This window comes from Macrotis lagotis, chromosome 6 (assembly GCF_037893015.1).
Source record: "Macrotis lagotis isolate mMagLag1 chromosome 6, bilby.v1.9.chrom.fasta, whole genome shotgun sequence".
Taxonomy (NCBI): Eukaryota; Metazoa; Chordata; class Mammalia; order Peramelemorphia; family Peramelidae; genus Macrotis; species Macrotis lagotis.
Window position 1 is genome coordinate 30,278,358 of NC_133663.1, and position 24,932 is coordinate 30,303,289.

Consider the following 24,932-nt stretch of genomic DNA (forward strand, 5'->3'; position numbering starts at 1 on the left):
TAATCTCTTGGTGTAAGAGATCTCTTTATCTGTGAAGGTGAATAATAAGAATATTCACCTCCCTAGTAGGGCAGGATACCATTGTATGATAAAATGAATAATACTATTTGTAAACCTTAAAACCTTACATAAATGTTAAATATTATTATTGGTTGATGGAACTAGCCAGGCTTATACCAAAAAAAAAAAAAGGTCTGGAGTGATAAAATAGCTCTTTTCATGTATTAGAAAGGTTATCTTGCAAAAGAAGGATTAGATTTGTTCTACTTGACCCTAGGCCTAGAGGGAGTGCTGGGTGAGAGTAGCAGGCTGGGTAGATTTGGTCTTGATGGAAGGACAAATTTCCTAACAATTCCAACTGGGTCCCAAGGTAGAGTAGGTCACTGTTGGGAGGTTGAGGACATCCAACTTCTCTGTTGAGACTGGGCTCTTTGGTGGTCCCTTCCAATTATGAAACCCTGTTCATCTCTGACTACTCTCTTGTTCTGTCATGGTGGTGATGGTGGGGGTGGTGGTGATAGCAATGGGTATTGTGTTTTATTGGGGCTGGAGGGAGATAAAACAAGCCCATATGTTCAAAAAATCAATCCAGGGGTAGGTTTGGGGGAGTGGTATATTTACTCAGGTAGGGTTAAGGTAAAGAAAAAGCAATACTAGTAAGTAGTATACAATAAAGTTTTATCACTGAATGGATTGGACCACCTCCTAAAATCTGTGATTAGAATTACAAATTAGATTAGGATGAGAAGACTACATTCTATACTGTAGTCTGTTTTCTTTTTTTCCTTAACTTTTTAGTAAAGATCCCTTTAAAAGCCATTCTTTCTTCAGCTGATGTGAAAGAAAAGTATTTTCTACACTCTAGCCAGGATGGAGATCCCAAATTTTGAATCTAAGATTGAATCATATATGGCTTTGCTGTTTGAAAACTCTGTGACCTTGGGAAAGTCACTCTCTGACCTCAGTTTCTTCTCCTGTAAGATGAAATGATTGGACTAAATGATCTCTAGATTCTGTAGCTTATAGATCTTATGAATTTCAGGGAACATAGGACAATGGGAAGGTGAGGCAGCATAGTCAGGTAATGGGATAGCAGCTATTATCACAAGTCATCCAACATTCCTGGAGGAACCTGGAAAACTGAAAGGGAGAAAGAAGAATTAATAGGCCAAGACTAACCCAGGATGGCACTTATATTTGCTTTTTCCCCCCGATTATGTTTTTTTCTTTGCAAGTACTCTTTTCCAGACAGTTTTTAGCATTCATTATAGAATTCTTGCCCAAGACTCTTGCTTTTTATAAACTGTTTTGGAAAAGGTAGTTGGGGCACATCACCTTGTTGGTTAAGTTTAGTGTGTTAGTTTCTCTGAAAATGGAGTTCATTTTGTAGTAGGATGAATTGAAAGAAAAGAGTGTTTATCTTGGACGACCTAGGGAGATATGGTACGTAACTGTCTTCAAGTTTAAAAGACTGTCTTCTGGAAAAAGAATTAGTTTTATTCTGCTTGCCCTTTGTAGTGGAATGAGGAGTACCATGTAGTGAAGAACAAAATGTAGATTTGAGGAAAGGAAAAAATTCCCAATCATCCGAGTGGCTTCAAAGTGGAATTCCTCTGGATGTTGTCTGTTTGTACTTATTGTAGGTCCATATGACAAAGGTTAGAACAGAGAGGGAGTTCTTTGTCAGGGGGAGGTTATCATAGATCAAGACCACTGAGGTCCTTTCCATCTCGGAAAGTCTATGATCCTGTGAAATACAGCAACAGGGTAGACAAAGCTGAAATGGGACTGCCCCAAGTGTATAGGACACAGCCTGGAAGCCAACCTTCAGCCTGAAGGTTATTAACCATTTGCTTTTACTCCCTAAGTTCAATAAAGACAATAATGAGGCCATCTTTAATCTTTTTTCTCCCAACCAACAAGCACAGCTCTCTGCTTATACATACTTAAATGTTTGTTAATTGAATTTAACTTATTCTTTAAAAAAAGCAACACATTCTAGCCCAAGTTTCACAATAACTGAATTGGAAATTTTGAATAGAAATGATGATGCTATTCTTGCCAATGCAATGTGCTGTGGCTAGTACTGCCTAGAGATTAGGAAATTTGAGTTCAGATGTTCCCTTAGATACTCACCAGCTGTGTGACCTTGGGCAAGTCACGTACCCTTTTAGAGTTCCAGTTAAAATGATAATATTGACATTTCACACATCACAGAATTCTTGTGATAATCATCTCTTCATTTTTCTATCCACGCTCCTACCATGATCTAACTACCTATCCTTGATTCGTTCCTTTGTTTATCCACACATCCATCCAACTGCCTTATCTCTATTCATTTATTTATTCACTGACTACTACTATTGCTACTCCTGCTACTATAATAACTAATACTCTATTGTACTACTATATCTTTTTTAAAAAAGATTATTAATACCTTTTGTTTTTTATAGCAGAGACATATTCAGAGACATAAGCCACTGCCACCAATAAATGAGCCCTCTCTTGGGACAATAAAAGATAGTCAAGAAAAACCAGCTGATACACCGTGGGCCATGTCTGGCAGTCTATGTCCAACATCCATATTCATAGTTGCCTAACACTACTTGTTTTAAAGCATTTTTCGTTCTTCAAGCAATTGATAATGTTAAATTTCGTACATTTATATGGAGACTAAGAATTGTTTCTGTTGTCTTTTTTATTTTTTAAAGACAAAATTTTCATAGTGATTGACCTTTCTAGGTTACTCTCTTGCATTGTTATAAATAAACATTCAGGATTGCAAATTTTGCATTCCCAACTCTGGCCAAACTCATACCATGGAGTTTGCAAATATGATTCATATAGAAAGATGCTGAATTGCCTCTGAATTCTGTTAATTAATAATAATTTATTTTAAAAGGAAAACCTTTTTGATTTTCTAATGAGTTCAAACAATTTTTCCAACTTCATTCTTTTTTTTTTTTTTAATAATACCTCTAGGTTCCTCTTGAGGTGTTCAACCTTGTCAAATTGAAGTCACTTGGTCTAACGGGAAATAATTTCACTATATTTCCAGAGGAAATCTTGCAAATCGAATCTTTAGAACAACTATATCTGGGACAGGACCAAGGAACCAAACTGACCTATCTCCCAGAAAATATCCTGAAGCTAACGGTATGAATTCAAACTTTATATAATGAAATAGTCACCAAAATTCTCAAGTTTTGGGGCATTTAGGTAGTGGCATTGGATAGACCATTGGCCCTGGAGTCAGGAGGACCAGAGTTCAAATCTAGCATCAGGTACTTACTAACTTTCTGACTCTGGAAAAGTCACTTAATTGTGATTGTTCCCCCCCCCAAAAAGAAAAACATTAGAAAATAATCTAATTTTATTGATAGATCTCAAAACTCAGTGGATTTGTGATGTCATTGATCTGGACATGTTTTTCATTTCTGAAGGCTGATGCCATATCCATGTCTTCTTATCCTCTACAGAGAATCCACCCAACATGTTGGGAAACCTTTCTTTAGGTCTTATTACATTTTGATGATACATTGGAATGGTGGTACAGTAGATAGAATGCTGGGTTTGGAGTCAGGAAGACTCATTTCCCTGAGTTCAAATCCCACCACAGATACTTAATAGCTGTGGGCAAATCATTTCACTCTGTTTGCCTCAGTTTCTTCATCTGTAAAATGAATTGGAGAAGAAAATGGAAAACCACTGCAATATCTCTGCTAAGAAAACTCCAAATGGGGTCATGATTGAAAAATGACTAAACACCACCACCACTAATAGAATATTGTTATCCCTTAATCACTCCTGATGGCTAGTCCATGTTGTTTTCTCACAAATATCCCTACTTCCACTTCTTGCATATAAGTCAGTATTGGAAATAGTTTGCAGTTTACCTGAGCCCATTGTCCATTCTCCACTATCTCCTGGGTCACTCACAACTTGAATTCTTTGGAGTTTGTGGTGTTCCAAAAGTCAAAAACACAGCCCTATCTCTGAGAGAACATTTCTGTTGAAAAGATAACTTTATTAACCTGAATAAATAAGCAAATCAGTGCTGCATAGGTTTGAATGACATGCAGTCAATGATTATCCTAGAAACTTATAGTTACATAGAGAATCAAGTGAATTAGAAAGAAAGTGAATTAGGATGGTGAATCCAATCAACAAAAAACTATGGGAAGTACCCAGAAAACTCTTGACATTGGTACTCAACATGTTGAGTGGTTCTGTGTTCCTGGAGGCAGGGAGAGTGTTGTAACCTAAAGGATGAGGAAACATATGGGCTAGTGGGAATTTGGAGAGATGGGAAGAAAATGACTTAAACTGGAAGAGGACTAGAGGAGGCGAGGCAATCCCTGGTAAAAAGTAACTTAAAGCTTTGGGGATTTGACTGTCTTGAAAGTAGCTGGTGGAGCTAGCTGGTGCCCCTTATGTGAGGACCCTCAAAAAGTTACTCCAGGTTTGAGACATTATGGGTTAACACTCACTCATGAATTGTGCTATTATGTTTCCTCTTATCAGACAACTAGAGAAAATATTAGTTCAAATCAAAAGGAAATATAAATAACAACAAACATTTAAAAATGTTTTATCTTATTTTTCAATGAAAAGGCATTTATTGTATTTTCTTCCAAGTCCAATCAATTGAAAAAAATAGACAGAACCCTTGTAATAAATCTATATAATCAAATAAAATGAATATCCAGAAAAGTATGTCTCATTATGCATCTTGAATGCATCTTGCATCTTTCCATCAGGAGGTGAGTAGCATTCTTCACCACTGGGACTCTAAAATGCTGGTAGTATATTTCATTGATCAGGGTTCTTAAGTCTTTCAAAATTGTTTATTTTTACAATTTTATTGTAATTGTATAAATCATAATTTAGTAAATTAAGTGCCAACAGAAGACTCTCCTATGCCTTTATATACTACACTCCTGGAGATGACTGTGCCATCAGAAGTGTAGCCCACACAAAAGAACCTGGGTGGCTAAGGAATATCCATGGTGGGACTATTCATAACCCCTATTTGGCAGGACTACGGATATCTTCCAGTACTGCCTTACCACTTCTCTCCTCCACATCTACACTCTCCACTGACCACTGCTTCTCTCAGCTTCATCTTGTAATCTCTATAAGACATCTCCATTGGTCTCCTGGTTGCTGAGCTGTTCTCTGCTTCTGTCCATGGGGCTTCAGTTCACCTCCGACTCCCTGGGGTTGATGAGGGAGAGATAGTTATTTTAATGTATAACCCTGAGTTATGAGCCATCTAACAGATTAAGGCTATTCTGCTGACTACTGAGTGCCAACTCCTGACCCAAATCAACCATTTGATTTCAGGGTAAGAAAATTCCTGTTAACACATTAGATCCCTCACTGTCATCCAGTATCCCTAAAACTCGTTTCATGGATTGTAGCCCACAAAACACTGTAAGTCCTGTGTGAGAAATAGGGAAAATAAAGACATCTTCTGTTCCTCTGATAGTCCCTGATTAAAATGCAAATAAATTTAGGGGCAAGAACGTGATAGACTATTTTTGAAAGAAAGAAGCAATTGGTTGCTGTCCTTAGAGGTCAAAGAGGACCAAAGTGACATCACTATGTCATGGTCAGGGTACAGTCTGGTTGGTAACTGGGGCTGATCAGATCAGTACAAGCTCGGAAGGCTCTGCCACAGGCTTGGCACAAATTATCCATGTGAATCTTTAGAGTGGAAATGGCTCTAAATTTGGGCATCTCACATTTCTTTTGAGCTACTGCAATGTTGATCAAGTGGAGTGACAATTTTGCTCCTAGGTTAAGAGAGCATGGATTCATTTCTTTTTGTTTTGTTTTTTAATTTTTTGCAAGGCAAATGGGGTTAAGTGGCTTGCCCAAGACCACACAGCTAGGTAATTATTAAGTGTTATGGATTAATTTCTAATGCCATCTTTCCTCAATTTATTCTTTCATTTGTTCATTTGCCATGTCATTTAGATGTCTTTGCACCTCTACTGCTCACTCCAAAAAAGAAAGAAAAGGATGGATAAGACATAATAATAATAATAATAATAATACATCCTATCTCTGGATGAAGAAGGGAGATTCAACATGCAGAATGAGACATACATATTTGGACATGGAAAACATGGGAATTTGTTTTGATTAATTATATACATTTGTTCCTTGCCAAATGCAGAGATTGGTCAGCCAAGGGTAATTCTCAATTTAGAGTTTGTAGTACCTTTCTGCCATGTCCATGATTTGTGCTACTAACTGATTGGGTCTCCAAACATGAGTGCTCTCAGGGTTCAAAGATGCATCCTGTGCCTCCTTCATTTTGAAATTATGGCTCATGAGTCCCCGCTAACATGATGTCGATGGATGATTAGCCAGTTGTCTCAATTAACTGTTGGCAAAAGGCCTTTATCCAGATGGCTCAGTGGAACAGTAGTTACAAAACATCCCTCCTACAATTTTTAAATTCACACTTCTACCAATATATATACCAGGTGTGAGAGAAGAGTGATCACAGCCTTCAATCTGAGTGGGAGTGAGACATGTTGCAAAGACAGCTCACCACCTGGAAATGCAGGGTCTCCATATACATTTCTCTATCTTTAAAAGTCTAATATTTACCCCTGGTTGCAGACTCAGTTTTTGGTGGGTTACTTGGCTGGGCTTGCTCCTCCCAGAGAGGAGTCTCTGTTGGGTGGGTTATTCCACTCCTCTGCTGGGCTGGCTTCGTAGGGAGCCTGGCACCTCTGCCCTACAGGCTGTCCACCTGGCTGGACCCTCTGCCGGACTCCTGGAGCTTGCTCCCTGAGGGTCAGCTGCAGACTCCACCCCTGTAGCTTCAGGCCCAGCTTGCCATCATTAGTTGTGGGACAGAGACCCTTAGGAGTGGCAGAAGTCTCTCTGATTCTGCTCCCTTAGGACCTCACATCTGAGATTTGTCACCTCCAAGAGAGGAGGCAGGAAAACAGAGGTTTGGGTTCTTTCCTTTTGGTCCCTTTTCCCATTGAGGAACTGAATCCTTTTAATGAGAGGCTTCAGTATTGCTTCTGGTGACTCCAAATGAGTCCATTCAAAAACTGATGCCGTTTACACAAGGTTGATCCACTCCACATTGTAAAGAGGATTGTCCTCTACCATGTAAAAATATGATCAAAGATGACTCTATAACTTACGTCTTATAACCTGAAAATTTGCTAAAGTCTGAAATACTGAGAAGGGAATAAATATTTGCCAGGCTAAGAGTTAAAGGCTTTACAAATATTATCTCATTTGATCCTAACAATAACCTTGTTGCATAGATGATATTGTTATCCCCACTTTACACTTCAGGCAGTTCTGGCAAACAGAGGTTGAGTGACTTACCCAGGGTCACATAGCTATTATGCATTTGAGAACACATTTGAACTTAGATTTTCCTGATTCTAGTCTCAAGCCTCTCTCCATAAAGCCCCTCAATGCCTTCCAATATAAAGTAATGACTAAAATTTTACAGGGAAGCTTGGGTGTTGATTATGAACATAAAATAGTGAGAAGCAGTGAAAAGCAGGAATTAGTGAAAAAATAAGTATAGTGATAGACTGTTAAAAGATCTAGCTTTGTAAAGTCAACCCAAAGGCATTTAAAGAAAAAAAAAACAGGACAACTAAGACCAGTGTTAACTATAATTTTCTTTAGCTAAAGATGAAATTTTAAAAAGTTTGTTTTATCCTTTTAAGTTTTATTCTCTAGAGTCTTACTGAATCCTTGAATGGATGGTATCATTAAAGATACCAACCCTGATACAAAATATAGGGAACATGCTATACAGAAAGAATAAAGAATCAGAAACTGAGTAAAGCAACCAATGAGATTTCATATAGATGACATAGTTCTACATTATTATCCTCTCATAAATTATAATATTTGCTTCAAATTCTTATTGATAAGAATCCCACTTAGGCTAGAGAAGGAATGTTAGCAAACAAATAAAAGATTTCTCTCCCCTCATCCAAGATGTCTCTTATCTTGTGATTTGTTGACCCAGCTAAAGGAATTTATTGGTGCTATTATGAAGTTGATCAGGTAGTATTGCCACATCAACATTCAGATGGAGGAGACAGGTCTTGATACAGCAGACTGACATTTTTACTCACAGAGACAACATTAAGATTTATAACTCTTAGTTGGAGACTGAGAAATCAATTTTTGATTTGAAATATAGAATAAGATGTAGACATTTCCTTATTTTGATCAAAGATACATTGTAGTGTTATCTATAGATCAATCAGATCAAGATTTAGGGAGATGATGGGTATATTGGAGGTAGAATGACATATCTTTGGGACCTAGGGTTGCTAAGAAATTGGGCAGGAGATGTAAGGTCCATAACAGTACATAAAAATAGGTGATAAAATTACAATGTCAAAAAGATCCAATGACAGAGATCAAAAGGGGGAAAGCCCCTTTGATTATATAGATCATACAGATAAGAAGCACAAAACACCAAAGGAAAATTCAGGTCCATTTCTTCTGGAGCCAAGTGATACAGTTCTGTGATTTCAGATGTTCGAGGTTCTTTGCAATCCAGGTTAGAGATTTCAATCCAGTGTAGAGATTTTCCTTTCTGGTTAAAAAAAAACCACTTCTTTCTTTTTTATTTATTTAATATTTATTTATTCTCATTTTGTACAAATAATGTTTTTTTATACATTAATAAAATATTCTTGTTTAAGAGTAAACAAAAACCCCCTCCCCCAAAAAATATAGACTCACTTGAGTGATAAAGTAAAGGGGAGAGAAAAAAAATTAAAATTAAAAAAATAATAGTAATAATTGTAGGTATGGCCAGGTGGTGTAGTAGACGGAGCACCAGCCCTGGAGCCAGGAGTACCCTAGCCCATATCTGGCCCCGTACACCCAACAATCACCTAGCCGTGTGACATGCAAGCCACCCCAACCCCACTGCCCTGCAAAAACCAAAAAAAAGAAAAAGACCTAAAATAAAATAAAATAGTAATAATAGTTGGGGTGGCTGGGTGACAGACAGAGCATCGGTCCTTGAGCCAGGAGCACTTGGGTCCAAATCCGGCCTCAGACACCCAACGATCACCCTGCTATGTGGCCCCAGGTGGGCCACCCAGCCCCAATTGCCCTGCACTCCCCCAAAAATAATAATAAAAAAATGTGTTTCAGTCTGTGTTCTAACACCACCAACTCTATCATGGGTGGATCACATTCTTTATGATAAGTCCATCACAAAAGTTACTTCCATATTTTTCCACCATTGCCATTGCTGACAGCAACTCCCTCCTTTCCTACTTCTCCACTAACAGGTACTATATTTTCTCTCTCCTTTCACTCTGACTCTGCTGTAGGGTCTCTGAGTAGCACAGCAGACAGATCCCTGGTCCTGGGGCCAAGAAGCTCTGAGCCCCCATACCACCCCTTAGGTCCAGCATCCATCTGGCCCTATGGTCCTGGGCAGGCCTAGGACCTTGCAGCCCCTTGCAAGAAGTAAAAAAGAAAATGTGTTATATCGGAGCACTCTCCCTCCATGGTCCATCCTCTCCTCCATCACTCACATCCCCACCCCTTCCCCCTGCTCCCCACTCCTTCTTACTCCAGATGTCTATACCCCATTGAGTATATTTGCTATTTCCTCTCCTAGCCACCTCTGATGAGAGTGAAGATTCCCTCATTCCCCCTTGCCTTCCCCCCTTCCATATCATTGCAATAGCTCATTGTAATAAAAAAATCTTATTATGTGAAATATCTTGGCCTATTCCCCCTCTCCTTTTTCTTTCTCCCATTGCATTTCCCTTTTTTTCTATTGACTCCATTTTTACACCATATTTTATCTTCGAATTCAGCTTTCTCCTCTGCTTCAACTATAAAAGCTCTCTCTACCTGCTCTATTAACTGAGAAGGTTCATATGAGTATTATCAGTGTCATTTTTCTATGCAGGAATACATGCAGTTCATCCTCATTAAGTCCCTCATATTCCCCCCTCTCCTCCAATCTCCATGCTTCACCTGAGTCCTGTATCTGAAGATCAAACCTTCTGTTCAGCTCTGGCCATTCCACAAGGAACATTTGAAATTCCCCTGGTTCATTGAAAGTCCATCTTTTTCCCCTGGAAGAGGACATTCAGCCTTGCTGGGTAGTTCATTCTTGGCTGCATTCTAAGCTCTTTTGCCTTCCGGTATATTATATTCCAAGCCCTACGAGCTTCCAATGTAGCTGCTGCTAAGTCCTGTGTGATCCTGACTGCAGCTCCATGATATTTGAACTGTGTCCTTCTGGCTGCTTGTAATATTTTCTCTTTGATTTGGGAGTTCTGGAACTTGGCTATAATATTCCTAGGGGTTGTTTTTTTGGGATCTCTTTCTCTGGGGGATCGGTGGATTCTCTCCATTTCTATTTTGCCCTCTGCTTCTAGAATATCAGGGCAATTTTCCTGCAGTAATTCTTTGAAAATGATGTCAAGGCTCTTTTCCTGATCATGACTTTCAGGTATTCCAATAATTTTTAAATTATCTTTCCTAAGTCTGTTTTCCATATCAGTTGTTTTTTTAATGAGATGTTTCACATTTTATTGTAATTTTTCATTCTTTCGGTTTTGAAATATTGATTCCTGATTTCTGGTAAATTCATCAATCTCCCTGAATTCTATTCTTTGTCTGAAGGATTTGTTCTCCTCAGAGAGCTTTCTCATCTCTTTTTCCATCTGGCCAATTTTGCTTTTTAAAGCATTCTTCTCCTCAATAACTTTTTGAACTGTTTTATCCATTTGACCTAAGCTGGTTTTTAGCATGCTATTTTCTTAAGCATTTTTTTTGGATTTCCTTGACTAGGCTGCTGACTTCATTTTCATGTTTTTCCTGCATCTCTCTCCTTTCTTTTCCTAGTTTTTCTTCTAACTCCCTCATTTGATTTTCATAGTCTTTTTTTTTGAGCTCTGTCATAGCCTGAGCCCAATTTCTGTTTTTTCTTGGAGTCTTTAGATGCAGGAGCTTGTGCTTCCTCATCTTCAGACTGAGTATTTTGGTCCTTCTTGGGCTCACAGGCAAAATATTTCTCAATGGTGTTCCTCTTGTTTCTCTGCTTGCTCATTTTCCCAGCCTGGGCCTGGTTTGGGGTCCTTCCTGAGCTTTTGGGACACTCCCACAAGGGTCTCAGTGTGTGAGGTTCTGTCCTCCCTCCTGGTCTGTGAAAGACCATATGCACCTCCCTCTGCCATGGGGCCAAGGTGGGGGGCCCCCGCTGTTCTATGGGGGGGCCTAGACTGGGATCAGGATCTGAATGTGGTCAGAGCCCCAGAGTCCTGTTCCAGAGGCAGAGGACAGAGCTGGGCAGTCTCTCTCTCAGCTCAATGGGCTCATGCCCTGGGGGCTCCTGCTTACTGGCTCTGCCTGCTATTGTTTTTTGGCTCTGGGCTGCAGAAAGACCAAGCTGCTCCCTGTGTGCCCTGAGGGCTGGGCTCCATGTGCTCGCTCTGGCAGAGGTTTCCCTGCTGTTCCCCCAATTTGTACTCGGTGCTCCCTGGGGCGTAGCTCAGGTAACTCCCCCTCTGCTGTGAGCCGTGGCTCCCAGTGCCCTGGGGCTGCCTCTGGGAGGCTGAAGTTCTTTTGTCTTCGTGTGCCACCCCTCTGGGTCCGCCCCTCCGACCCCAACCCCAGGGAGCAGAGCCTTTCTGCTCTTTTCCAGGTTACCTTGAGTAGGAGAACTGCCTCACTGGGTCCCTCTGTGGGTTCTGTCTCTTGAAAATTTAGTTAAAGTCCTTAGTTTATAAGTTTGATGAGAGAGCACCTAAGAGAGGATCCTCTCTTGTCGCCATCTTGGTTCTGCCCCCAAACTTTTTTTTAATTTAAATTTTTTTTTTATTAAAGATATTATTTGAGTTTTACATTTTTCCCCCATCTTGCTTCCCTCCACCCCCAACCCCCCCCCATGGAAAGCAATCTGTCAGTCTTTACTTTGTTTCCATGTTGTACCTTGATCCAAATTGGGTGTGATGAAAGAGAAATAATATCCTTAAAGAGAAGTCTAAGAGGTAACAAGATCAGACAATAAGCTGTTTTTTTTCTAAATTAAAGGGAATAGTCCCAAACTCCACGGCTCTTTCTCTGGATACAGATGGTATTCTCCTTTGCTGACAGCCCAAAATTGTTCCCGATTGTTGCACTGATGGAATGAGCAAGTCCTTCAAGCTTGAACATCACTCCCATGTTGCTGTTAGGGTGTACAGTGTTTTTCTGGTTCTGCTCATCTCACTCGGCATCAGTTCATGCAAATCCCTCCAGGTTTCCCTGAAATCCCATCCCTCCTGGTTTCTAATAGAACAGTAGTGTTCCATGACATACATATACCACAGTTTGCTAAGCCATTCCCCAATTGAAGGACATTTACTAGATTTCCAATTCTTTGCCACCACAAACAGGGCTGCTATCAATATTTTTGTACAAGTAATGTTTTTACCCTTTTCCCTCATCTCTTCAGGGTATAGACCCAGTAGTGGTATTGATGGGGCAAAGGGTATGCACATTTTTGTTGCCCTTTGGGCATAGTTCCAAATAGCTCTCCAGAAGGGTTGGATGAGTTCACATCTCCACCAACAGTGTAATAGTGTCCCAGATTTCCCACAACCCTTCCAACAATGATCATTATCCTTCCTGGTCATACTGGCCAATCTGAGAGGTGTGAGGTGGTACCTCAGGGAAGCTTTAATTTGCATTTCTCTAATAATTAATGATTTAGAGCATTTTTTCATGTGGCTATGGATTACTTTGATCTCCTCATCTGTAAATTGCCTTTGCATATCCTTTGATCATTTGTCAATTGGGGAATGGCTTTTTGTTTTAAAAATATGACTCAGTTCTCTGTATATTTTAGAAATGAATCCTTTGTCAGAATCATTAGTTGTAAAGATTGTTTCCCAATTTACTACATTTCTTTTGATCTTGGTTACATTGGTTTTATCTGTGCAAAAGCTTTTTAATTTAATGTAATTGAAATCTAGTTTTTATTCTTGACATTATTTTATTCCTTTTAATCATCCATTTGGAGGTTGCTATTCCACTTAACAAAATAAACTTCCATAAAGTTCCATTACAAAAGTGAATTCAAGAACAGCTAGGTAGTTCAGTGGGTAGAGCACCAGCCCTGGAGTCAGGAGTACCTGAGTTCAAATCCGGCCTCAGACACTTAATAATTTCCTAGCTGTGTGACCTTGGGCAAGCCACTCAACCCCATTTGCTTTGCAAAAAAAAAAAAGTGAATTCATTAAAGATTGCCCAATTAGCTTGAGTTCATCATTTTAGAACAGAGCATCCAGTAAATGATTTACAAATAAAACAGAACCTTCTGCTAATATTAGGTCATCCTTCTTCTGATATACCTAGTTGACCAACATTCCTTTCCATAAAACAGAACTTGAGATTGTTATAATAGAGAATTGTATCTGGATATCACAAAGACTTATTGTTTCACTTAAATGTTCTCAGCATAAAAATGAAAGGATCTCAATTCTAATAGGAACATATAGGAACAGATGCCGAGACTGTATACTAGCCTACCTGGCTATTAGAATTTAGATAACTGTAGGCCAAATGAGTTAAAATTTCTATACCTAATTTTAACATTGATCACTTGACATGATTATAGCAATTTATTATAAAGAGCAGGGATATCAGAAAAGGAAAATTCCTTTACATTACATAGATGTTCATTTCCTGGCAGCGGTTATGTAGATAACCAAATGCCTTAAGCATTTGGGAAACCAAGTCAGAAAGAGTCCATTCTCAGAACTTATTGAAAATAGCTCTTTCAAGTCTTATCTCAATGAACCCGTCACCTGCAATGTCCAACCCCCATTGGATCATCTTCTGACTTCTATAGACTATAATTCATTCATATTTCTTTGATACCTGTATTTCAGACTCAAGATAGAAGGCCAATTAACAGTTCCATGATGTCTTTAATAGCAATTTCCTATAATTAGACAGAGATATTTATCTCTAAATTTTATAATCTAAAGATTAGAAAATGTCACATAGTCATAATTTTGCAGTGGTAACAATAAGAGAAATATCACAGAAAAAAATCACAAATTCTTAACTATGTTGTATAGATATTTTTACTTCAAAGCAAACACTAAAGGATTGGGATGTATCACTACAATAGTGTCAGTTTACATATAGAAACAGACTCTATAGGAACAATTTTCTCTATTTTATTTAGTTATTTTCCATATTCAAATTGATACAAATATCAAACCATTGCTTCCAGAATCTTTTAAAACAATCAATGATTTTAGATGGCTTTCAAATATTTTTAATTTAATTTCTTTTTAGTTTTTGCAAGGCAAATAGGGTTAAGTGGTTTGTCCAAGGCCACACAGCTAGGTAATTATTAAATGTCTGAGGCCAGATTTGAACTCAGGTCCTTCAGACTCCAGGGCTAGTACTCTATCCACTGCGCCACCTAGCCACCCTTCATTTAATTGTAAAGGTGTTCCTGAATTCTAGATATAACACACCTAAGATACATTAGATTCCAAATAAGATGACATATGAATTATTAACCTTCATTAAACATGTTTCCATACTGAAAATTTATTTTATCAAAATAAAAAAACAAAAAGATTCCTTTAACTTTAAACTTATCTTAATGAATTTTACACTTTTGTACCTCTATTCAAATATACTCATATACTTCTCAGAAAAGAAAAATGAGATGCTTTAAGAATTCTATCTTATATGAAAATTTCAAAACATTAATATAACTTATTTATGCCATGGAAAAGCAACAAATTTAGATAAAAAACAGCAAGATCCTTTCTATTTGAAATTTAAATGTCAATTTTATAAATAGTAACCTTGAAAAAAAATAGAAAATTTTCTCTGACAGTTATAAGAATACATCATATTATTGTAATGAATTATCTTACAGTTTAAAATTTTAATAGGACCTACTACATAAATACTTTACAAAGAGTGTTCTTTACAAAACATTTCTCTTCCGAGAGTGTTCCTCTTCTTTTTTTTAATTTTAGAAAGGTTTTATTTTTTTTTTGAGTTTTGCAATTTTCCCCCCAATCTTGCTTCCACCCCCCCCACTCCCACAGAAGGTAGTTTGCTAGTCTTTACATCATTCCCATTGTATGGATTGATCTAAGTTGAATGTGATGAGAGAGAAATCATGTCCTTAAGGAAGAAACATATAGTATGAGATATAGCAGAATTACATAATAAGACTTTTTTGGGGTCTTTTTTTTGCAAGGCATTGGGGTTAAGTGACTTGCCCAAGGCCACAGAGCTAGGTAATTATTAAGTGTCTGAGACTGGATTTGAACTCAGTTACTCCTGACTCCAGGGCTGGTGCTCTATCCACTGTGCCACCTAGCTGCCCCTAAGACAACATTTTTTAAAAAAATTAAAGGTAATAGTTCTTGGTCTTTGTTCAAACTCCACAATTCTTTCTCAGGATACAGATAGCATTTTCCATCACAGACACCCCAACATTGTACCTGCTTGCTGCCCTGTTAGTATGAGCAAGTCCATTAAGGTTGATCATCATTCCCATGTTGCTGTTAGGGTGTATAATGTTCTTCTGGTTCTGCTCATCTCACTCAGCATCAGTTCATGAAAATCCTTCTAGGTTTCCCTGAATTCCCATCCCTCCTGATTTCTAATAGAACGATGGTGTTCCATCACATACATATACCACAGTTTGTTAAGCCATTCCCCAATTGATGGACTTTCCCTCAGTTTCTATTTCTTTGCTATGAACATTTTTGTACAGGTGATGTTTTTACCCTTTTTCATAATTTCTTCAGGGTATAGACCCAGTAGTGGTATTTCTGGATCAACAGATCAAAGGATCAAAATTTTTGTTGCCCTTTGGGCATAATTCCAAATTATTCTCCAGAAAGGCTGGATGAGTTCACAGCTCCACCAACAATGTATTAGTGCCCCAGATTTCCCACATCCCTTCCAACATTGATCATTGTCCTTTCTGGTCATATTGGCCAATCTGAGAGGTGTGAGGTGGTACCTCAGAGATGTTTTAATTTGTTTTTCTCTTAATTATTAGTGATTTAGAACAATTTTTCTTATGATTATGGATTGCTTTGATTTCCTCAGCTGTAAATTGTCTTTGCATATCCTTTGACCATTTGTCTATTGGGGAATGGCTTGTCTTTTTTTTTTAATTTGACTTAGTTCTCTATATTTGAGAGATGAGTCCTTTGTCAGAAACACTAGTTGTAAAAGTTGTTTCCCAATTTACTACATTTCCTTTGATCTTGGTTACAGTTGTTTGGTCTGTGCAAAAGTTTTTTAATTTAATGTAATCAAAATTATCTAGTTGGTTTTTTTTTTTGCAAGGCAATGGGGTTAAGTAGCCCTTCCCAAAGCCACACAGATAGGTCATTATTAAGTGTCTGACACCAAATTTGAACTCAGGTACTCCTGACTCCAGGGCTGGTGCTCTATCCACTGCACCACCTAGCCACCCTCTAGTTTGTTTTTAATGATGTTCTCCATCTCTTCCTTGGTCATAAACTGCTCCCTTTTCCATAGATCTGACAAGTAAACTACTCCTTGATCCTCTAGTTTGCTTATAATATTTTTTGAGGCTATATTTATTTTAATTTTTTCTTTTTTAACATTTTATTTGTTTTCCAATTATATACAATAGTAATATGTACCTATCATTTTTTGGCAAAGTTTTGAATTTTATAATTTTTCCTCCACCCTCCCCCCCGAAGGCTGTCTGATAGTCTCTACATTGTTTCATGCTATACATATAATAATGTTTTTTATGTCTAGATCCTTTATCCATTTTGATCTTGGTATAGGGTGTGAGGTTTTGGTCTAATCCAAGTTTCTTCCATACTAACTTTCAATTTTCCCGACAGTTTTTATCAAAGAGAGAGTTTTTATCCCAATAGCTGAACTCTTTGGGTTTATCAAACAGCAGATTACTATAATCATTTCCTGCTACTTCACCTAGTCTATTCCACTGGTTCACCACTCTATTTCTTAGCTAATACCAGACAGTTTTGGTGACTGATGCTTTATAATGTAATTTTAGGTCTGGTAGGGCTAAGCCACCTTATTTTACACTTTTTTTTCCATTAAATCCCTAGAGATTCTCGACTTTATTTCTCCATATGAATTTACTTACAATTTTTTCTAACTCATTGAAGTTATTTTTTGGAATTTTGATTGGTAGGGTACTAAGCAAGTAGTTTAATTTTGGTACAGTTGTCATTTTTATTGTATTTGCTCGACCTATCCATGAGCAGTTGATATTTGCCCAGTTATTTAAATCTGATTTAATTTGTGTGAGAAGTGTTTTGTAATTGTTTTCAAAAAGTTTCTGAGTCTGCCTTGACAGGTAGACTCCCAGGTATTTTATGTTGTCTGAGGTTACTTTGAATGGGATTTCTCTTTCTAACTCTGCTGTATCTTGCTAGGCATATATATAGAAATGTTGAGGATTTATAAGAGTTTATTTTATATCCTGCAACTTTGCTAAAGTTATTAATTATTTTTAGTAGTTTTTTAGATGATTTTTTGGGATTCTCTAGGTTGTCATGTCTGCAAAGAGTGAGAGTTTTGTCTCTTCTCAATTCTAATCCCTTCAATTTCTTTTTCTTCTCTTATTGCTGAGGCTAACATTTCTAATACAATATTGGATTGTAGTGGTGATAGTGGGCATCCTTGTTTCAACCATGATCTTATTGGGAATGCCTTAAGCCTATCCCCATTGCATATAATGCTTGTTGATGGTTTCAAATAGATTATTATTCTAAGGAACCATTCATTTATTCCTATGCTCTCTAGTGTTTTTAGTAGGAATGGGTGCTGTATTTTGTCAAAAGCTTTTTCAGCATCTGTTGATATAATCATATGATTTTTGTTTTCGGGGTTTTTTTTAGTTTTTAGTTTTTTCGCAAGGCAATAGTGTTAAGTGACTTGCCCAAGGCCACACAGCTAGGTAATTATTAAGTGTCTGAGGCTGGATTTGAACTTAGGTACTCCTGACTCCAGGGCCAGTGCTCTATCCACTGTGCCACCTAGCTGTCCCTATCATATGATTTTGATAGGTTTGTTATTGATATAATTAATTATACCAACAATTTTCCTAATATCGAACCAACCCAGCATTCCTGGGATAAATCCTACTTGTTTTTAATGTATTATCCTAGTGATAACTTGTTGTAGTCATTTTGTTAAGTTTTTATTTAAGGAATTTTGCATCTATATTCATCAGGGAGATAGGTCTATAATTTTCTTTCTCTGTTTTAACTCTTCCTGGTTAGGTATCGCACCATATTGGTATCATAGAAAGAGTTAGGTGGAGTTCCATCATTACCTATTTTTTCCAAATAGTTCATATAGAATTGGAACCAGCTGTTCCTTAAATGTTTGATAGAATTCACTTATGAATCCATCTGGCCCTGGAGATTTTTTTTTTTTAGGGAGTTCAATAATGGTTTGTTGAATTTCTTTTTCTGAGATATAGTTATTTAGATATTTAATTTCCTCTTCATTTAACCTAGGCAACTTATATTTTTGTAAATATTCCTCCATTTCATTTAGATTGTCAAATTTATTGGCATAGAGTTGGGCAAAATAATTCTGAGTTATTACCTTAATTTCCTCCTCATTGGTGATGAGTTCGAACACCTTTTCCATTTATGATACTAGAAATTTTGTTTTCTTCTTTCTTTTTTTAAATCAAATTGACCAGAGGTTTATCAATTTTATTTTTTTTCATAAAAGCAGCTCTTGGTTTTATTTATTAGTTCAATAGTTTTCTTGGTTTTGATTTTATTAATTTCTCCTTTAATTTTTAGAATTTATAATTTTTAGTAGCATATTTAATTCATTGATTTCCTCTTTCTCTAGTTTTTTCATATAAGCTTTTAAGATATAATATGTCTTCTGACAGTTGCTTTGCATGTATTCCATAGGTTTTGGTATGTTGTTTCATTATTGTCATTATCTAGGATTAAATAATTAATTCTTTCTATAATTTGTTGTTTGATCTACTCATTCTTTAAAATGAGGTTATTTAGTTTCCAATTAGTTTTGGGTGTATATATCCCTGGCCCAATATTGCATATGATTTTTATTGCATTATGATCTGAGAAAGATGTATTCACTATTTCTGCCTTTCTGCCATTGATCATTAGGTTTTTATGCCCTAGTGCATGGTCAATTTTTTGTGTAAGTGCCACGTATTGCAGAAAAAAAGTATTCCTTTCTATCCCCATTCAGTTTCCTCTATAGGGCTATCATGTCTAGTTTTCTAACATTCTATTTACCTCCTTAACTACCTTCTTGTTTATTTTATAGTTAGATTTATCTAAATCTGAGAGTGGGAGGTTGAGGTCTCCCACTAGTAGAGTTTTGCTGTCTATGTCTTCCTGTAGCTCTTTCAATTTCTTCTCTAAGAACCTGGATGCTACACCATTGGGTGCATACATATTTACTATTGAAATTACTTTATTGTCTATGGTACCTTTTAGGAAGATATAGTTTCCTTCCTTATCTTTTAATAATATCTATTTTTGCAGCTGCTTTGTCTGAGATAAGGATTGCTATCCCTGCTTTTTTCACTTCAGCTGAAGCAAAATATATTTTGCTTCAACCATTAACCTTTACTCTATATGTAACTCTCTGCTTCAGATGAGTTTCTTTTAAGAAGCATATTGTAGGATTCTGGTGTTTAATCTACTCTGCTATTCGTTTACGTTTTAAAGGAGAGTTCATTCCATTCACATTCAAAGTTATAATGACTAACTCTATTGATTTCCATGTTATCTTCCCTCTCTTTGTATTTTCCCTCTTTTTACCCTTTTTCCATGTTCCCCAGTGTTTTGTTTCTGAATATTGTTACCTTCAGTGTGTTTGCCCTCCTATATCCAACCCCTCCCCTTTTTCCCCTTTCCCTTTGCCCCTTCCTCCTTCCCTTCCTTTTCTCCCCCTCCCCTTTCCCCTTTTTTACTACTTTAAAGGTAAGATAAGTTTCTTAATTTAACTGAGTGTGTGTATGTTAACTTAAAGCCAGTCTGATGAGAGTAAGATTCAGGTGGTTCTCACCTCCTCCCTTCTTTCCCTCTATTGCAACAAGTCTGTTTTACCTCTTAATGTAGTGATATTTACCCCCTTTCAATCTCCTCCATCCTCCCATCTCTTACTGTCCTCCTTTTTAAGGTGGTATTGTTTTTAAATCATTCTATCTGAATCACAGAACGGTCTTGAGTGTCCATCACTTCTGGCTATTCTCTCTACTAGAATTACAATTATTGAGAGTTATTAGAGTCTTTCTCCCAGGTAAGGATATATCCAGTTTCATCTTGTTGGATAGCAGTTTCTCGAATAAGTCATATGTATCCATCCCTTCTGGGTAATTAAATTCTCTTTAATAGAGTTACAATTTTCGAGAGTTGTTAAAGTCTTTCTTCCAGGTAGGGATATTGCCAGTTTCATCTTATTTGATAAGTTTTTTTCCCCTCCCTACCCCTTTTTAAAAAATCTTACCTTTTCATGTGTCTCTTGAGTCTCCTGTTGGAAGTCCAGATTTTCTATTAAGCTCTTGGTATTTTCATCAGGAAAAGTTGGAACTCTCCTATTTCATTAAATGTCCACCTTTTGCCTTGGAAGAGAAGGCTCAGTTCTGTGTTATCCTTACTGTGGTTCCCTGGTATTTAAAGGACTACAGAGGACCTGGCAGCATCAACATGAAGGGATCAAGGGCCTGAAATGCAATATTCCAAAAAGCAAGGGAGCTTGGAATTCTGCCAAGAATCCACTATCTGGCAAAGCTGAGCCTTCTCTTCCAGGGTAAAATATGGAAGACCAATAATTTTTAGGTTATCTTTCCTCGATCTGTTCTCAAAGTCAGTGGTTTTGCTGACAAGGTATTTAACATTTTCTTCTATTTTTTTTCAATGTTTTGGTTTTGTTTAACAAATTCGTGTTGTTTTATGAAATTAGTGGTTTCCATAGACTCCATTCTTTTTTTTAGGAAGAATTTTCTTCATTTACTTTTTGTAACTCCTTTTCCAATTGGTCAATTTTATTTTTGTAAGGGTTTTCCCTTTGATCATTTGAGGTTTTGAGAGAATTATTTTCTTTTTATATTTATCCAAATATATATATATTAGTTTTTGCAAGGCAAATGGGGTTAAGTGGCTTGCCCGAGGCCACACAGCTAGATAGTTATTAAGTGTCTGAGGCTGGATTTGAACTCAGGTCCTCCTGACTCCAGGGTCAGTGCTCTATCCACTGCACCACGTAGCTGCCCCCCTCCAATTAGTTTTTAAACTCTTTCCTGATTTCTTCAAGGAAATCTTTCTGTTCCAGAGACCAAATCATAATTTTTCTATGGTCCCCCCTTTCCACTGTCCTTTCTTCATGTTCCTAAGATCTTGTGTTGGGGAGGGGCTGGTTCACAGAAGTTTGGTACTGAGATGCCTAGAGGCTTGACTCATTCCGTGTAATGTCTCCAGTTGGCCAGTAGGGGTGCTGAAGTCTTTGCTCACTGAGTGGCCAGTAGGGGGTGCTGGAGGCTTTTCTCACTGAATGTAATATCTCCTCTCAGCCAGTAGGGGGTGACAGAGGCTGAGCCCACCCCCATCCCTTCCTGTCAGTCCCAGACTGCCGTCCCGCCTCCTGAGGCACGTGGTTCCCACAGCGCAAGCGCAGAGGTGAGCTTAGGTGAGCCTTGCTCTGCCCCTCCCCCACCGGCTGCCCCCCATCCCTGCAGACACACCTTGAGGCCTCAGGCATCCCTGCGGGACAAGGACCCCCACAAAGCCTCCCACAGGACGTTACTGGGCAGCTCATAAACTCATAGAGCGCTTCATTTTTCAGCCCTAAAGCAAAACTAAATTTTAAAACCAAAATTCATCAAACTTGTTCATATAAAATTATTATAAATGAACCCTACAAAGTTCTTTTAAATATCACTTTTCTTGAGCTAAAAGGGCTTCTGTTTACTTAAGAAAGAGGGAAGACACTCAATGAAAAAGTTCACTCATCATTTCTCTTTATCTAGACTTTATCACTGGCTATCATTTTACATTCAATCTTTAATTTGATCAATATTTATCAATATTATAATATTTAATTATTAATATAATATAATAATTATTTATTATTTATTAATATTAGCACATTTAGGAATAAACAATATGTCACGATCACAGTTATATACTTGAAAACTTAAAAACCTCTCAAGCTAATATACATTTTTTTAGTATTGGTGCAGAAAATTACTTGATATATAGTTATCTAATTAAAAAAGGTAATTACATAGCTTTTATACACTTGCTAACTTATATAGACCTGTTCTTTTTTCTTCCTTCAGAACTAAAATTTTGGTGAAATTAAATCAAATCTGGACTTATAGGTCCTCAACTCCTGATACATATATTCCACTCTTTTTCTTTTTTGTCTTATAAAACAAAAAACAACTTTTCTTTCTGCAGTTTTTAACTAAAAAACAGTTCCTATTAGAAATAGATTTTTCAGTTTCTATCCTTTAGTCTGAAACTAAATATTTGATTATTTCATGAGAACTCACCAAACCAACACTGTTTCATGATGCTAGGATTCAATCCTAAACCATTTCAAGTCTGGATTGCACATTCTAGACCATTTCAAATCTGGGTTCCAAAGAAAAGTTTCATTTTTTTATATGCATGTACACATATTATATTTTCTTAAAACTTATCATACCTTCTTCACATATTTAAGACCATCTTTCCTGTTAAATACACATCTCTTACTTAACCCCATTTGCCTTGCAAAAAACCTAAAAAAACAAAAACAAAAAAATAAATACACATCTCTTATGGTCTTAGAAAAACCCTAACCTATCATAACTTCATTTTCCTTTTAACCTTTCCAATTCTCTTTCCAAATCTTTCAAGATTCATTTTACAAGTTTCCTTTTCATTGTTTTAATTTATTATTTATTTAACCATATTTTAGATCATTTGTCTTTACAATGAACATTCTCTTTTACATTTCTTATGTTTTTAGCAATATGGCTATTAATATTCTTACAGGCAAATAGTAATTAAATATTTCTAAATTATCTGTTATTCTGAAACTTTCTTTGTCATAACTACTCACAATCCAGCAAAAAGAAATTATCAATTTTATGGAGAGGAATAAATTATTTTCTTTTAACATTTAAAATAAAGATTTTTAAAATGTATTTTATTTTCATATAATTTCATATAATTTGTATCCAAATTCTAAATGTCCTACAATATACCTTTCAAATCAACAGAATATATTACGTAAAATAATTCATAATTTGTAAACTTTAAAATACTCAATTAAACCTAAACATTTTTCTATATTTTTCTTAAATTTTTAAACAAACCTTCAGTTCGGAATGGCAGCTAGCCTGTGCTATCTTTTTTAAATTTTGAAAGAGACAGAGTTGAGAGATACCAGTGAGAAAACTTCCAACGTGAATGAGATAAGGAGAGGGACAGCTATAGAGGGGAAGGTTGTGCCCCGAGGTTTAACAATTAAATAGGCCAGTCTTAAATGGGAAAAACAAGATAACCTTTCTTTTTCTAAGATAGAAATCTAATTTTCCTCTTATTTTATTTTTTAAATTTTATTTAAAGCATTGGGGTTAAGTGACATGCCCCAGTTAGATGATTATCAAGTGTCTGAGGCCAGATTCAGGTCCTCCTGACTCCAGGGCCAGTGCCCTATCCACTGTGCCACCTGACTGCCCTTTCCCCTATTTTAAACTAAAAGAGGAAAAACAATCATAGGAGAAAATACCACTCTTATTTCAGAGAGAGACAGGAGGCCCCAGAGGATCAAACCCTAGACACAAATAGCAATCACCTAGCCAGGAAATTTACTTTCCCCACCAAGAAAGCAGAAGGGGACTTGAGTCTGTAGCGAGGGAGGGAGGGAGGGAGGGGAGGAGAGAGAGAGAGAGAGAGAGAGAGAGAGAGAGAGAGAGAGAGAGAGAGAGAGACAGAGACAGAGACAGAGACAGAGACAGAGACAGAGACAGACAGACCAGGGAGCCACCATCTCAGACTTATACTGCAAAATCCCATCCTGAGAAATGCTCTTTGAGGAAGTGGAATTAGCACTGAAAAAAAAACAAAGATGATAGAGCAGGTGACTCCTAGACCAAGTCCATTCCAAACAAATCCATGGTATAAAAGATTCAATTTTTAGGGAATTTAGGGAAGATATGAAAGATATGGAAAAAATCTTGCCTTCTTGTCACCTTTTTTGAAAACAAGATTTTGCATTTGTATCAAACCTGAATCATTACAGAGTCTATTGAATGACATCTGTAATCACACAAAACATTTTAACCTAACCATCCATATAGGAATGATCAAGTGAATGAAGAATGTCTGTTGTCTAGAAATTATTGTATGCAGTTGGATGGACAATCTATATAATTCATCCTCATATTTGTGAATATGTACATATATGGCTATGTATGTGATATATGTGGATATCTATCTGTATTTATTCATTCATCAATCCATCTACCCACCCACCCGTCCATCCATCCACCCATCCATCCATCCATCCATCCATCCATCCATCCATCCATCCATCTATCCATCCATCTACCCACCCATCCATCCACCCACCCACCCAGCCATCCATCTACCCATCCATCCACCTACCCATCCATCCATTAATCCATCCATCCGTCTATCTAATCTATGACAGATACTAAAAATTGTCAATTATTTGAACCTAGAATTGAGCCAAAAATAGAGGAACTGAATAGTCTTTGAGGAATTACAATATTTTTTAATGACCCCAAACTTCTCCCTAAAATAAAGGGCCATCTTTTTTTTTAAAGCAATAAGATCATATGGCTATACGCCTTGGAATGCTATATTTTCCAAATAATTAAGATTTAT

The 24,932-nt window shown here is 37.0% G+C and overlaps 1 protein-coding gene across 4 annotated transcripts in view; it reads left to right on the forward strand.

Annotated features, from left to right (window-relative positions):
* The window catches only part of LRRIQ4 (leucine rich repeats and IQ motif containing 4), a 55,393-nt gene that overhangs the window by 20,764 nt on the left and 9,697 nt on the right, over positions 1 to 24,932 (forward strand). For 3 of the 4 annotated variants that reach the window (XR_012469313.1, XM_074190886.1, XM_074190887.1), the window contains exon 3: positions 2,983 to 3,156. The exons of the other annotated variant lie outside the window; for it this stretch is intronic. Coding sequence is in view for 2 of the 3 variants with exons in the window: in XM_074190886.1 (XP_074046987.1) it covers positions 2,983 to 3,156 (174 nt within the window). In the remaining variant the exon portion in view is untranslated. The remainder of the gene's footprint in view (positions 1 to 2,982; positions 3,157 to 24,932) is intronic. 4 annotated transcript variants of the gene reach the window in all.